General features: G+C 38.6%; 1 protein-coding gene across 10 annotated transcripts in view; it reads right to left on the reverse strand.

Moving 5' to 3' along the window:
- ptprfb (protein tyrosine phosphatase receptor type Fb) overlaps positions 1–14313 on the reverse strand; it is a 189703-nt gene that overhangs the window by 48078 nt on the left and 127312 nt on the right. For all 10 annotated transcript variants that reach the window (XM_049478911.1, XM_049478913.1, XM_049478909.1 and 7 more), the window contains 6 exons: positions 12827–12944; positions 11010–11588; positions 9560–9657; positions 5366–5622; positions 1498–1579; positions 1128–1361 (listed from right to left, as the gene is read on the reverse strand). In XM_049478911.1, coding sequence (XP_049334868.1) covers positions 1128–1361; positions 1498–1579; positions 5366–5622; positions 9560–9657; positions 11010–11588; positions 12827–12944 — 1368 coding nt within the window. The remainder of the gene's footprint in view (positions 1–1127; positions 1362–1497; positions 1580–5365; positions 5623–9559; positions 9658–11009; positions 11589–12826; positions 12945–14313) is intronic.

Raw genomic sequence — 14313 nt, forward strand, 5'->3', positions numbered from 1 at the left:
CCGGCTAAAACCGGCCTTAAAGCGAAAGTTCAGCTGTCCAATAAATCACAAGCCCTCAGCTACCACCCTCATACACAATGCAGCGGACCAATCACAGGTTTTTCTGCACTGGAGCTACGATGCTAATGTAGCTACTGAGTTCATTCATATCTATATATATACAAAATACACAGATACATTTACACACTGCATTGGGATTAAGCCATTTTTGCACCTACGATGCTGATAGGGTGGTTGATAGGGCATCCGAGGATGCTGTTAGGGTTTTACCAGATGGTTCCAATGCCATTCCAATGATTTACTGTGGTGGCAGTTGCTACAATGTTGTAGGTGATTGCAAGTGCAACCAAGGTTGATGTGATATTGTAGGTGGCTAAGGGGTTATCAAAGGTTAATGCGCAGGGGTTAAAAGGTGGTTGCTGTGATACTCTGCGTGGTTTATAGGGTGTCAAAGGTTGTTTTAGAAGGTGGTTGCTATAATATTCTATCGACAGGGTAGCCAAGCTGATAGGGCATCAAAGATTGAACTTCGGGTTTTAGAAGGTGGTTTTTAGTGTATCCAAGGTTGCTTCTTAGGTTTTACAGGTGGTTGCTATGATATTCTTAGTGGTTGCAGTGATATTCTAGATGGTTGATAGGGTATCACAGAATAATTTTGGGGCTTTTTTAGTAGCTGACTAAGTTGATCCAAATGCTTGATGTGATATTCTAGGTGGGCGCTAGTACATCAAAGCTTGACACTTTGAAAGGTGGTTGCTGTGATATTCTAGGTGGTTTATAAGGAATGATTAAGTTGTACCATGTGGTTGATGTGATATTCTAGGTGGTTGCTAGGATATCAAAGCTCAATGCTTGGGTTTTAGAAGGTGGTGGCTATGATATTCTAGGTGGTTGACAGGTTATCAAAGATTGACGATTGGGTTTTAGAAGGTGGTTGTTGTGATACTCTAGGTGGTTTATATGGTATCAAATGTTGATACCAAAGCTTGATGCTTGGGTTTTAAAGGGTTGTTGCTGTGATATTCTAGGTGGGTGATATGGTATCAAAGATTGATGCTTGGGTGTTAGAAGGTGGTTGCTACGATATTGTAGTTGGTGTTTTAAATATGAAGGAGGTGGGATGGTACCTGTTTCTCGTTGGCGGTGGGCAGGTACTGGTCCTTGAGCTCGGCCATGACGAAGCAGAGGTAGGGCTGGTTGTTGGGGACGGGTCGGTTGTAGAAGCCGCTGTAGTGTTTCTGGTCTCCGAGGGTGAAGGTGTTGGGCAGGGTGGTTAATCTGGCGGCGATGTACGGCCGGGACACGTCAGAGTGACGCCGCCGGCGTCTCAGGAGAGGACCTTCACTACTGGTCTCCAGGAGCTGAGGGGTCCAGAACACAGGAAATATGACCGTTAGCCATACGGTCAATATTCATAAATACAACCCAAAAATGTGCAGATTTAGAACATTCAGATTAATAAATTTTCAGATTAAAAAATCGAGGCAGTACTCTCACCTCATCCAGCTCCATCTCATCCGGGTTTTCCCACCGGCGTGACGACGTCAGAGAACCCGGTACCACCACGATATAATACCACCTACAGAGAACCAGGAGAACACCAGTTATACACCAGCTCAACATCCCACACCCACTGGACTGATAGATTAATGGATGGATGGATGGATGGATAGATGGATAGATATATAGATGGTAGGGTGGATGGATTGGTAAATGGATGGGCTTTACTGATACCTAAAGCTGAAGGATAGATGGACTGATTGACGACTGGATGAAAGGATGATAGATATTTAGAATGGATGGATGGATTGATTGATGAATGGATGTCTAAAGCTGAAGGATGGATAGATAGAAAGATAAATAGATGGAGTATGGATGGATTGATGAATAAATTGGCCTTATGGATGCCTTAAGCTAAAGGATGGACAGATAAAATGAATGGATAAATAGACATATAGATTGGTGGATCAATGGATTGAGGAATGGAAGGGCTTTATTGATGCCTAAAGCTGAAGGATATATGGATGGACGGATAGGTAGATAGATAAATAGATAGAAGTTTGGATGAATGATGTATGGATGGATGGATGAATGGATGGTCTTTACTGATGCCTAAGGCGGAAGAATGGATAGATTAATGGATGAATAAATAAACATATAGATATGTGGATGGATGGATTGAGGAATGGATGGGGGATGTATAGATATATGGATGGATGGATAGGTAGATAAAAGTTTGGATGATTGATGGATGGATGGATGGATGGTTAGAAATATATATGGGCTTAATTTATGCCTAAAGCTGAAGGATGGATGGTTGGATAGGTAGATAGAGAAATAGAAGTTTGGATGAATGATGGATAGATACATATATATACAGAAGTATAGATGAGCTTTATTGATGCCTAAAGCTGAAGGATGGATGGATTGATGGATGGACAGATAGACAGACATAGATAGGTGGATGGATGGATTGAGTAATGGATGGATTGATGAATGATTGGGCTTTATTGATGCCTAAAGCTGAAAAATGGATGGATAGATATATATGGATGGATGGACTTCATCAAAAAGCTGAAGGAAGGAAGAAAGGAAGTAGGGATGAATGGATGGATGGCTATACAAACAGACAGATGGAATTCATTTATCAATGGATGGATGGATTTTTTAAATGTCTAAAGCTGGTGGATGAGGATAGATGTAAAGATGCATAAATGGATGGGTGGATAAATAGACAGATGGATAGACTTCAATGACGCCTAAAGCTAAAAAGATGGATTAATTGATCCATCCATTCAGGCCTTTAGCTTTAGGCATTTTTGAGTACATAGATGAATGAATGGATGGATGGATGAATGGAGGAATGGACTGTATTGATCTCTGGAGCTGAAAGATGGAGGATGGACAGATTGATTAATAGACGGATGAAGGCTTGGATGGCTGGAAGCTTTTTATTCACTCTCAGATCTCACAGCTAAGTGGATAAACGGATGGCCTTTATTGATCTGCTATTCCCTAAGCTAAAGGATGAGTGGATGGATGAGTGAACAGATGGATAAATGTATGGATGGACGGATCTACTGATCCGTCCATCCGTCACTCCTGGGTACTGAAGACTAGACCCTCCAAAACCTTCATTTAGTTTTTGTTTTTTTAATTCAGAAGTGAACTTGTGGGTTTGTGTGCTTTGGGTCATTGTCCTGCTGCAGAACCCAAGTACTCCTGAGCTTGAGGTCAGTAAGGAACAGATGGACGGATTCTGATTCTCTGCTTCCATCTATTACAACAAGTTTTACCCAGCAGCCCCAGAACATCATAACACACACACTACCACCACCATGTTTTACGTCGTTCAGTAGGATTCAGTTCTTTTTCGGAAATTATGTTTTTTTTAAGTTTTATAGTTTTACTTTGTTTTTTTTTAATCTTGGAACTCTCCCATAGAGACCATTTTCACCTTGGATCTCCTGGATGAGTTCTTCATGCCCTTTTGGAGTAATTTTGTTCGATCTGCCGGTCACTCCTGGGAAAGTTCACCAGTGTTCCATGTTTTTTTCTCCATTAGCGAATAAAAATAGTGAATCACTGTGGTTCTCTGGAGTCTCAAAGCTTTAGAAATGACTTTATAACCTTTTTCAGACTTTGTTTTCTCATCTATTTTTAAATTTTGTTTTTTTTTTTAGATCTTTTATCTGATTCATGTTCTCAGACAGGTTCTATTTGAGTGATTTTTTAATTTCTTTGTTCTACAGGATCAGCCGAAATGATTTTTCCTTTCTCAGATGTTCCACCTCCGGATCCAGCAGGCTGGAGGTTCTGTTCCATAAACTCTCCATTCATAAAAGAGTTAAAACCTGTTATAAATGATACATGAGTACGACTCCTCTCCCCCGTCATGCATAAATAATTACAGCGTATTAATCCGGAGCGATAAATCGTGGCGAGGTCTGGGTAAAGGAGACGCCGCCGTGGTTTAAAGCTGCAGTAAACCGAAGTCCGGAGTACCGGAGTGTGAGTTCTGGTACTGGAGCCAAAGAGTGACTGAACCCAAGCAGAGGGGCAGCCAGCACTACGCTACATATACCATCTGCTAACAGCGCTAACGGCTTATACAGCTGATTAAACCACTATAACTTTACAACACTTACTACTGCAGCACATTAAACTCTGATTTTACCAAATTATAAACCTCTGTAAAATATTCAAGAGGAAGATGGATGATCACAAGCCATCAAACCACCAAACTGAACTGCTTGAATTTTTACACCAGGAGTAAAGCAGCATAAAGTTATCCAAAAGCAGTGTGTAAGACTGGTGGAGGAGAACATGATGCCAAGATGATGCATGAAAAAAACTGTGATTAACAACCACCAGGGATATTCCACCAAATATTGATTATTTCTGTTCTCTTAAAACTTTATGAATATGAACTTGTTTTCTTTGCATTATTTGAGGTCTGAAAGCTCTGCGTCTTTTTTTGTTATTTCAGTTATTTCTCATTTTCTGTAAATAAATGCTCTAAATGAGAATATTTTTATTTGTAATTTGGGAGAAATGTTGTCTGTAGTTTATAGAATAAAACAACAATGTTCATTTTACTCAAACATAAACCTATAAATAGCAAAATCAGAGAAACTGATTCAGAAACTGAAGTGGTCTCTTCATTTTTTTCAGAGCTGTATATATTTTTAGGTGTACACAAAATATAATTCAGATAATAAAATAGCTCTTTAAACAACTAAAATAGGCAGAATAAGACTGACTTCTGCTTAAATACGGTTACTTTAGTGTAGAATTAGATGATATTTTCTTTAATCTGGTAAATTCTAAATGCCTAAATATAGAATTAAGACTCAGTACTAGTCAAATGCAGTAAAATAGAATTAGATCTGAATAAATCTGTTTAAATCTGATCACATCTATGTAGAATTAGATTATATTTTGGTTCGTTTTCGATAAATCTGACTAACACAGAACACTAAACATTTTAGCATAGAATTAGAGCAGAATTAGACTCAATTATAGTTAATCTGAGATGTTAAGAGTTTGATATGATATGTGTGAAAAAGCAAGTAAAAAGTGAATTTAAAAGAAAAAAACAACAAAAGGAACCAGAAAAAGAAAAATGTAAAAGTAAAAAGTGAAAGGAGGAAGAATGTTTTTAGTTTTTTAGTTTTTCTTAAATCAAACTAATTAGAATGTGTGGTCTGAGTAGACATTGGTTCATTGGGCACAAAAAAGACTATTGTGGGGTAGTGCACCTCCTGGTGAGAGACCGTTAACTAATAAACGTGGCTCTACAACGCATTTACAGACTATAGAATATAGAATAATTTTAATTCTATCTCCAGCTGTAGGTACTGACCTGATGGGTGCTGTGATTGGTACTCTGGGCAGGTTGATGGTGAGCTTCCCGGCACTGGCCTGGTCGGTGTTGAGGACGAAGGGTTTGGTCTTTAGAAGGTCGGGGGCCGTACGGATGGATACCTGCTGCTGTAGACCTCCGGCGCTGTTCCCTCGACTCATCAGGACGAAGGAGTAGTTAGTGTCGGGCTTCAAACCGGTGATCAACTTCCTCTTCAGATTCCCCTGAACCTCCACACTCTGCTGATTATACAGAATCTGCAGAGAAAAACGATCAAAACGTTAATATACAGGACTGCGTAATCAATATCTCATTCTGACAGACTGTAATACACTACAGGAAGCGTAGAGGGCGCTCTATAATGCACTATAATGTTCATATGACCCATTCACTCGTTCTAACAGACTGTAATACACTACAGGAAACATAGAGAGTGCTCTATAATGCTTTATAATGTTTATATGATCCACATATTCATACTGACAGACTGTAATACACTACAGGAAGCATAGAGAGCACTCTATAATGTCCTATAATGTTCATATGACCCATTCACTCGTTCTGACAGACTGCAACACACTACATGAAGCATAGAGGGCGCTCTATAATACTCTTAAACGTTCATATGATCCACATAAACATTCAGACAGACTGTGATACACTACAGGAAGCATTGGGGGCGCTCTATATTGCTCTATAATGCACTATAATGTTTATATGATACACACGCTCATTCTGACAGACTGTAATACACTACAGGAAGCATAGAGAGCACTCTATAATGCTCTATAATGCTCTATAATGCACTATAATGTTTATAGGACCCATTCACTCATTCTGACAGACTGTAATACACTACAGGAAGTGTAGGGGGCGCTCTATAATGCTCCATAATGCACTATAATGTTCATTTGACCCATTCACTCGTTCTGACAGACTGTAATAAACTACAGGTAGCATAGAGGGTGCTCTATAATGCTTTATAATGTTTATATGATCCACATGTTCATACTGACAGATTGTAATACACTACAGGAAGCGTAGAGGGCGCTCTATAATGCACTATAATGTCCAAATGACCCATTCACTCGTTCTAACAGCCTGTAATAAACTACAGGTAGCATAGAGGGTGCTCTATAATGCTTTATAATGTTTATATGATCCACATGTTCATACTGACAGACTGTAATACACTACAGGAAGCATAAAGGGCGCTCTATAATGCTCTATAATGCACTATAATATTCGTATGACCCATTTACTCCTTCTGACAGACTGTAATACACTACAAGAGGCATAGGGGGTGCTCTATAATGCACTATAACGTTTGCATGACCCATTCACTTGTTCTGACAGACTGTAACACACTACATGAAGCATACAGGGTGCTGTATAATACTCTAAAACGTTCATATGATCCACATAAACATTTTGACAGACTGTAATACACTACAGTAACCATAGAGGGTGCTCTATAATGCACTATAATGTTTATATGATACACTCGCTCATTCTGAAAGACTGTAATACTCTACAGGAAGTGTAGGGGGTGCTCTATCACACTGTATGTTGAGCATAAATAAAATGCTTCATTTTCATTTTCCCCATTTTTATTCTCATTTTTCTCAATAAAAAAGAGAAAAATGCTTAAAATAGCAGAGAAAATGACAGTTTCCTCATTCTAAGGGTTAAAATAATACTTATTTTGATATAGTAACGCTACAGTGACTAAAGCAGATTAAACTAAGTCCAGTTCCTCTTTAAAAAAGCTCCTCGAGGTCAAATAAAACCCGTTTGGAAAGTTTAGCGTCTCAAATAGACTGCTCCTCCTGCACTGTATAAGACTCTGCGGTCGAGAGCTCTTTAAAGAGTCAGACAGGAGTCGTCAGCGCGAGAGGGTGACGGGTCGCTGGTTCTAAGAGGGTCTGGACCACATGCTTATTACAGTAATGGGATTATTGTAATGGACAGCGTGGTGGAGACGGCCAAACACTGGGAGACAGACAGCTCCAGCAGCTTTCCACTGCAGCCCTGACGCAGAAATGAAGCAAATTTTACAGATTTAAAACACTTTAATCCACAGTACGCCCCAAAACTAGCACTGCATTTAAATAACGCCTGTTAAACCAGTCAAATAATCAATTACCATTAATTACATTCTTATTATTTGATGAAATTTGAGCCTAAATAAAGTGTTTCGCCATTTAAAATCAGTATATTATATTATAACTATATGAGTGCAGGCAATACGCTTTATTAAGATCTTTTTTATGACTTATAATACCATATACTGTCGGTTTAACTCTGGTTTAGCTCCTCCCCAATGACTGTATAGACAATACACTATATATCATATATAAATTCAGTGATTTAGCTCCTAGTCTAATGCCTCTATAGATTATATATTGTATATCACATATATAGTGTTAATGGTTTAGCTCCTCCCCCAGTGACTGTATAGATAATACACTATATATCATATATAAATTCAGTGATTTAGCTCCTAGTCTAATGCCTCTATAGATTATATATTGTATATCACATATATAGTGTTAATGGTTTAGCTCCTCCCCCAATGACTGTATAGACAATACACTATATATCATATATAAATTCAGTGATTTAGCTCCTAGTCTAATGCCTCTATAGATTATATATTGTATATCACATATATAGTGTTAATGGTTTAGCTCCTCCCCCAGTGACTGTATAGACAATACACCATATATCATATATAAATTCAGTGATTTAGCTCCTAGTCTAATGCCTCTATAGATTATATATTGTATATCACATATATAGTGTTAGCGGTTTAGCTCCTCCCCCAAAAACTATATAGATCATATAGTGTATATCATATATACAGTCAGCAGTTTCAGCTCCTCTTCTAAACTGTAAAGATTATATATATTATGTTTATATATCATATACAAAGTCATTGTTTTAGCTCCTTTACCAAAAACTCTATAAATTATTTATTGTATATCATGTATAATGTTTTTGGGTTAGCTCCTCATCATATACATCATATACATTATGTTTATACGTCATATATACAGTCAGTATTTTAGCTCCTCCCCTAATGCCTCTATAGATCATATAGTGTGTCACATATATAGTTTCAGGGGTTTAGCTCCTCTCCTAATGACTCTATAGATCATATAGTGTATATCATATATAAAGAATCAGAAGCTATAGATCATATAGTGTATCTCACATATATAGAGTCAGTGATTTAGCTCCTCCCCTAATGACTCTATAGATCATGTACTGTATATTACATATGTAGAGTGAGCGGTTTAGCTCCTCCTCTAATGCCTGTATAGATCATATATATTGCTAATATATCATATGTATAGAGTCAGCAGTTCAGCTCCTCCCTCTTTGATCGTATAGATCCTATATAAAGTCAGTGTTTTAGCTCCTCCCCAAAACTGAAAAGATCATATACAATATGTTTATATATCATATATACATTCAGTATTTTATCTCCTCCCCAATTACCCTATAGATTATATAGTGGATTATATAGTGTATATCATATATACAGTCAGTAGTTTAGCTCCTCCCCCAATGACTGTACAGATCATATACTGTATATTATATACTGTATAAAGACAGTGGTTTAAGCTGTCCATGGTTTAACTCCTCCCCAATTGACTGTATAGATCATATACATTATATTTAAATAAGGTAAGTATACAGTAAACAGTTCAGCTCCTCCCTCTTTGACTCTATAGACCGTACTGTATACAGGAGATCATATATAAAAAATATATATAAAGCTAATGGATCAGTTCCGCCCTCTATGACTGATACAGATATACAGTCAGTGCATCAGATCTTCATCCGTAAATCTATATATTGTATAGTATATATTATATATGACTGTAGCTGCTAGCTCTAACTCATACAGTTTGTGGATTCTTGTTGTAATGTTACAGGAGATCAGACTTAGGTAAACCCTGCAGGTGGATCAGTTGGGTAGGAAAGGGTTAACATGGTAAAAAAGAGGATTAGATTTCATAGCGGTCTAATCTCCTTGCTGGGAGTCGGGATCCGGCAATTCCAGCAAATTGTCTTTTATAGAGTGCCATTAAAAAGCACATTAAAGACAAACAATTCTCATTTACATATGCTCCACCTCTTTAATGTCCTATTTCCTGCGGTTTACAAACACTACAAAGCTCCCACCTTAAAAGGCACTTGGGATTTGAAGTTTTCCGGCAGCTCCCAGGTCAGCAGCACCGACGTCTTCATCACGGCTTTCACGCCAAAACTCGTGGCGAACGCTACGGGACAAATATTTCATAGACGAAAACATCAATTATTATTAATACTTATTAGGGGGATAGGATATGTATCACAACACAGGGGTTACACGATTTAATAAACTGCGATGTACTGGGTTATATAATGTAAGCAAATTCAACGTTGCCCTCTAGTGGACGGGGTTTAAATACGACACCACCAAATTAACCACTTCTGACACCAATCTTTACCATGCAACCATTAAATAACAAAACAAATAACAATCCTGCGCTTTTTACAGCACTACAAAATGTAAGTGTGGGATTTATCATTGTACTTATGTATGTATTTTGTATATATTTATATATTTATATATAATATTATTATATATATTTGTTACATTTTCATCCAATCAGACCAGAAGAATCTTACAACAGAGTACAACGCTGCCTTCTAGTGGTTGGGGTTTAAACACAACACTGAACAATAAACCCCTTCTGTGCAAGCTGTTAAATAATAATCAATACTGTGTTTTTACAGTGCTGCGAAATGTAATTTTTGAGACATATATGTATATATTGTACATATTACGTAAACATTGATTTTGTTTTACATTTTTATCCAATCAGAACAGTGGAATCTAACAACAGAGTACAGCACTGCTATAAGTAAATGGACGCCGTTTAAACACAACACTAAAGGAACCACATTTACTAATCTAAACTAATCATTTAAAACAATGCCTGCCCAATGTGCATACTGTCCCATGACCTTTGGCATGCCAGCGTTATACACACATATACATACTACAGAATATTTTATGATTATCATATAAATGTCATTTAATATATGGTACATAGTGCACATTTTTCTTGTTCCATATAATTTGCTTCATAGCAGAAAAAAAATAACTATATCCAAACTTTTGGCTATTTTTGGCTAACTTCATAGTTAGCCATTAAAATGAATGGATACCCAGTAATACCTTATCAACCACCTGGCTAAATGATAAATTCATTAGAGAAGGTGTCCACAAATACTTGGACATAAATTACCTTCATAGATAGCTGTGAATACTTGTGGATTCCCAATAGATGGATAAGATAAGATTCTAGATAATTTAATAATACCATATCAACCACCTGGATACTCATGGATACCTTGGCAACCACCTGACTTAATGCATTCATTAGAATTCACAGGTGTCTTCAAATATCTGGACCTAAATTGTACTTGTAAGCTACGTTAAGCTTATAGATAGCCATAAATACTAATGGACACCCAATAATACCATATCAACCACCTGGCTAAATGCATCAATTAAAAGGAGGTTGTCCTCAAATACTTATCGGACGAACTACACGTTCTCCTGAAAGCTCCTAAAAGTGCTCACCAGGTGAGGTGGACATGGTCCTGCTCTGGATGCTGGGGCTGATGGGTCCGCCTCCTCGGCTGGTGAAGGCCTGGACTCGGATGTCGTAGGTGGTGTCGGGTTTGAGGCCGTGGATGGTCATCTGGGTCTCGGCGGTGCTGTTGGTGCTGTTCTGCTGGCTGTTAATGTCCCGGTAGACCACCACGTAGTTGACGATGCGTCCGTTGCGCTCCGACAGGGCGGGGGGCTCCCAGGTGAGCCGGGTGGTTGTCGTGGTCAGCCCCACCACGCTAAAGTTCAGCGGGAACCCGCTGGGAGCTTCCTCCTGGGTGCTGATCTCCTTCACGTGTTCCTCGCCGTTGCCGGCGCGGTTGCGGGCGCTCAGGTGGAAGGTGTAGGTGGCGCCCTTGTACAACCCGGTAACGGTGTAGTGGTCGTCGGTGCGACGAAGCTCGCGTACGGTGAAGGCTTCCTCGTCCACGCGCTTGTAGCGTAACTGGTAGCCCACCAGCTCCCCCACCATGTCTTTAGGAGGCTGCCACTGGATTAGCGCCGTGTTGCCCACTGTGGTGCTAATGATCATGGTGGGCTTGCCGGGCACTGTGGAAACAGTATTGACTTATTACAACTCTGTGCTGTATACCTTGGCAACCACCTGCCTAAAGAATGCATTCATCAGCAGCGGTGTGCATAAATATGTGGACATGCTTCAAACTGAACTTAGGTTGATCATTAGATTACCTTAATAGCTCAAAAAGGACTGATACTCAGGGATACCTGTGTATACCCTAGCAACCACCTGACTTATGAATACATTATCATTAGACAGGGTTTTCCTCAACGTTTAGACACAATGTAAATTGCACATTTTTGCAACATAATAGCTCACTAAGGACTGATACTCGTGGATACCTGTGTATACCCTAGCAACCACCTGACTGATAAATGCATTCATTAGAAGTGGGTTATCCACAAATATTTGGACATACTGTAAACTGCACACGATCAACAGATTAGCTTAATAGCTTAAAAAACATAAATACCCATTAATATTCATGGATACCTACAGCACATGGGTATGTATACCCTAGCAACCACCTGGCTAAAGAATGCATTCATTAGCAGCGGTGTCCACAAATACGTGGACATGCTTCAAGCCGAACTTAAGAGGTTGATTGTTAGATTACCTTAAAAGCTCAAAAAGGACTGATACTCGGGGATACCTGTGGATACCCTTGCAACCACCTGACTCTAATGAATGCATTCATTAGAAGTGGATTGTCCACAAATATGTGGACATACAGTAAACTGAATTTGTTTGCTAGCTTAGCTTCATAGTTCTAAAAACTTATGAATATTCACGAATACCTACAGAATGTAGGTATACCCTAGCAACCACCTGGTTTATGAATGCATTCATTAGAAGTGGGTTGTGTCCAAAAATACTTGGACATATTTGGCATTTGTTCGCTAAACTAGCTTCATAGCTCAAAAAACACAGAGGCCGATAAATACTCATGGATACCTACAATACGTTGGTATACCCTAGCTACCACCTGGCTTACGAATACATTTACTATAATGGGTGTTCACAAATATTTGCTTATTTGCTAGATTACCTTCATAGCTCAAAAACCAGAGATACCCTTAAATACTCGTGAATACCTACAGTATGTAGGTATACCCTAGCAACCACCTGGCTTATGAATGCATTCATTAAAAGTGAAGTAAACTGTGCTTTTTTGCTAGATTAGCTTCATAGCTCAAAAAGCAGAGATACCCATGAATAGTCATGGATACCTATGTATACCATATTAACGACCTAACTCTATCTGTACCTGCTCCGGTGGTTTTGATGACCTTGGCCTTGCTCCGAGCTCCGTCCCCCTTGGTGGTATACGCTGCCACGGTAACCGAGTAGGACGTCTCCGAAAGCAGCCCGGTGATGACGGCCTCCTGTTAAAGGACAAAACGTCTGAGCCACAAAAAAAAACCACGTAGATCTGAGACCACGCCCACTCCGGCACCGGCCACACCCCCTTTCAACAAAACCAAAACAAACCACACACAAGAAGGCATCCCCCGATCGGGTTTAGGAATGGAGAGTTCTGGGATTTTCCAGGCTGGAAGGAAGGAACTCTGATGGCTCTAAAGGCAGAAGGTTTGGAGAACGCTGGTTAAACCAGAACAGAACCGCAAAAAGAGAGCAAGAACAGAGCGGAACCAGAGCTGGAAGAACCACCTGGACCAGAGTTCTGCCTGAAAGCTGCGTTTAAGAGGATGCAAAACTTCGGAAGAGTCTTGGAGGACCAGATCTGATTCACTTCATTATATGAGGGATATACTGAATTAATATTATTATGAATTAATAAAACAAGCCAAAAGTTCGGATATGAATTCTGATTTAATTTTAATATGTTAATATTTGTAAAGGAATACATAGGGAATCATGTATTAATGCTTAAAAGTGTTAAACAAACCAAAATACTAAGAAGATCTTCCTTTCCTAGGATGGTACTGATGAGTGCCAGTTCCATCATTATGGATACTTTCTTCTATGGATAAGTTCTTCTTGAAATTGGTTTTCTTTTATTTGAGTAGTTCTTCTCATAATATATATTAGAACATTACAGAACTTGTATGACTGTACACTGAGCCAGGTGTAAAGTTTGGTAGAGGGGGGATAATTAGTCGTTTTACAGGATTTAAGCTGAGCCCCTTAGTTTTCAGTAAAAGTAAATATTAATGACTTTCATTTTTTCTTAAAGTATTTTTTTCTCATAAAATGATTCTCATAATCTGGATTCGAACATTACTCAAATATTCACTATTCACTGTATACCTGTAACTCTACCTCTTCACTACTTTACTTTAACTGATGCTCTCAAACACTTTATTAAGAGACAAGAAATTCAAGTAATTAACTCTTGATGAGTTCAGCACAGCTGTTAACTGAAAGCCTGAATTCCATTATTCACTAAATAATTTCATATGTTTTTCTTCATAGTTTAGATGAGTTTAGTATTAATCTACAATACAGAACTATTATTTTAAAATAATGAATAAGCTTATATTACCACCCACAGTAGACAGTAGTGCAGTAGCGCCGTGGGTAAGGGGTAATGATGGGGATCGGTGACTTCTGGCTAGAATTGTCCATGCGTTCAAACATTGGAAAAAAAGTCACAGGACGCCATACAAGTTTTTGTTCCAGTTAAAATGTAATTAAATTGAGTTATTTAGCCCTTCATCAAGTGAAGGAATCAGATTGGCTGGTCAGTTCAGCTATTTATATGCAAAGCTTTTCATAATTAACCAATTAAAA

This window comes from Astyanax mexicanus, chromosome 4 (genome assembly GCF_023375975.1).
Source record: "Astyanax mexicanus isolate ESR-SI-001 chromosome 4, AstMex3_surface, whole genome shotgun sequence".
NCBI classification, from domain to species: domain Eukaryota; kingdom Metazoa; phylum Chordata; class Actinopteri; order Characiformes; family Acestrorhamphidae; genus Astyanax; species Astyanax mexicanus.